A 2,370-nucleotide genomic window follows, 5' to 3' on the forward strand; every position below is an offset into this window, starting at 1 on the left:
CCGCCCCCCGCCGAGGAGGGGGCGTGGCCGTGAGCGGGCCCTGCCCCTGACCCTTTGCACTTGGCAGTGAACTTCGAGGCCCTGATCATCGCCCTGTCGGTGCTTGGGGGCGCCCTGCTCCTGGGCGTCGCCTGCTGCTGCTACTGCTGCTGCTGCGGGAGGAGGCGGAGCCGGCGGCCGGACAAGAGCGAGGAGAGGGCTGCCCGGGAGCGAGAGGAGCGCCGGGTCCGCCAGGAGGAGCGGTGAGGCCCCGCGACCCGGGGGCGGTTACTTGGCGCCAGCTTTCTCCACGTGGAAAAGTCAGGACCGTTTCGGGCGTCCGAGGGGGCTTCTCGGTGGTGGTGTGGAGGGTGGGAAGCCGCGTGGCAGGGACCTGGCCGGTGGCCACCAGCCAGGACTTCGGGTCTGGGCCGGCGAGGCCTCTGGAGGCCCGTCCGGTTCTGAGCCCGCGGGGGCTCAGCAGGAGGAAGGCTTCTGCCCGGGGTTTCCTGTCTGTCCGAGGCCACACCGGGCCTTTTGTGTGACTAGTGCTCTGGTGACCGTGTGTCCCAGGTTCCGAAGTACTTTGGCATGTGCGCGGGGGGGCTGGGGGCTTGTCAGCCCGCAGCTGCCGGGCTGAGGCTCTTGCGAGCTCCTAACCATCTTCAGAACCAAGCGTAAGATCTTTGCTGATTGGTTCGTTTTCATACGGAAAAAAATGTCTTCAGTCACAGTACGGGGTTATTGAAATTGCTTTCCTTGAAATGAAGGGGTCCGTGCTCAGCACCCTGCCTGTCCCGGTGGGAGCGTGGCCGTGGCCACATCAGAGCCGCCACCACCCGGCTCTGGCTCCCGGAGGCCACAAGGGAGTGAAAGGCACAGCTGTTGGAATTACACTGTGGGGACTTCCCTGGTGGTCCAGTGGTTAGAGCTCTGCGCTTCCACTGCAGGGGCCCCAGCTTTGATCCCTGGTCGAGGAACTAAGGTTCCACAAGCCGTGCAGACACACACACACACACACACACACACACACACACACGAAATGTACACTGTAATTTGCTGCTGAACGGGATTTTTGTGTTTTCTAGGAGAGCAGAGATGAAGTCGAGACATGATGAGATCAGGAAGAAATACGGTGAGAATCGCCTGGCTCTGCATTTCCGTCGGCAGGAGGTGGCCTGGCCGTCTTGGCCACGCCCAGCGCCCGGCGGGCTCTGCTGTAGGGTGTGGGCTGCACCGGGAGCAGTGCCTGTAAGACGAGGCCCACGAGTGCTCTGCCTCTGCCGGCCTTCCTGGCACCTGCTTGCTGGTGAAGTGCTGTCAGCCTTGCCACCTTGTGGACTTGTTTGCCCTGCGGTGGGGTGAGTCCCTTACCTGCGGGGCTTTGCCCGCCTTCTCCCTTGTGCTGGAGCTGCTCCTGGCCCGCCTCCTGGCCCAGTCGGCAGTAGCCACACTGAGGCCTTGGACCGCTTGTTTCCCGGGAGCTGTGTCCTGGTTCTGTTCTGGGTTTTTGTTTGGTGAGGTTTTCAGTGGGGGGATTATTTTTTCGGTGTTTGAGAGCACTGAACCTGCTCCTGTGTTTAGCTGGCTCTGTACTGATTTTCAAACCACCGATATCATTGGTGTTTGCTGCTCCCTGGCACTTGGTTTCCAACGAAATTTGGAAATCATGGAAAGGAGCTTTTTGGCATCTGATTTTAACATTAATGTAAATAAAAGACGAGATGGTTGTGTGCTCGTGTGCGTGTACACAGACACACACACACAGCGTAGCACAGGTAGTGATGGGATCCTGGAGCTTTGGCATCTGATTAACATTAATGGAAATAAAAGACAGGATGGTTGTGTGCTCGTGTGCGTGTACACACACACACACACACACACACACCATAGCACAGGTAGTGATGGGATCCTGGAGCTTTGGCATCTGATTAACATTAATGGAAATAAAAGACAGGATGGTTGTGTGCTCGTGTGCGTGTACACACACACACACACACACAGGTAGTGATGGGATCCTGGACCTATGCTCTGCCCAGCCTGCACAAGGCCTTTTTTGGAACAGTCACGGATTTTGGAAGGAAGCCTCAGCTGTGGGGAACCTTCGAGCTACTGGTGGGAGGGGGAGGGAGGTGCTTGGCCCTATTAACACCAAATGCACCGCAGATGAAACCATCCCTTGGCTTTAGAAGGCCTTTGGTTTCTTTATCACAAAGAAGTTTATGTGTTTTCCCCTCTAAACTAGAAGTAGAGCCAGGAGCTGGGGTTTGTTTTTGTTTTTTTCCCAACAGGGGCCTTAACAAGACTGCTAGTATTTGGTATTTGGCACATGATAGTTTTTTACCCAAAACCAGCTGTGTGCTCCGCCCCACCCCCCCCCAGGCTGAGCGC

The 2,370-nt window shown here is 57.3% G+C and overlaps 1 protein-coding gene across 1 annotated transcript in view; it reads left to right on the top strand.

Moving 5' to 3' along the window:
* Window positions 1–2,370, top strand: part of PTTG1IP (PTTG1 interacting protein) — a 10,532-nt gene that overhangs the window by 7,411 nt on the left and 751 nt on the right. Inside the window, exons 6-7 of the mRNA XM_007452508.1 lie at window positions 68–242; window positions 1,068–1,114. Coding sequence (XP_007452570.1) covers window positions 68–242; window positions 1,068–1,114 — 222 coding nt within the window. The remainder of the gene's footprint in view (window positions 1–67; window positions 243–1,067; window positions 1,115–2,370) is intronic.

Source organism: Lipotes vexillifer, unplaced genomic scaffold (assembly GCF_000442215.2).
Source record: "Lipotes vexillifer unplaced genomic scaffold, Lipotes_vexillifer_v1.1 scaffold545, whole genome shotgun sequence".
NCBI classification, from domain to species: Eukaryota; Metazoa; Chordata; class Mammalia; order Artiodactyla; family Lipotidae; genus Lipotes; species Lipotes vexillifer.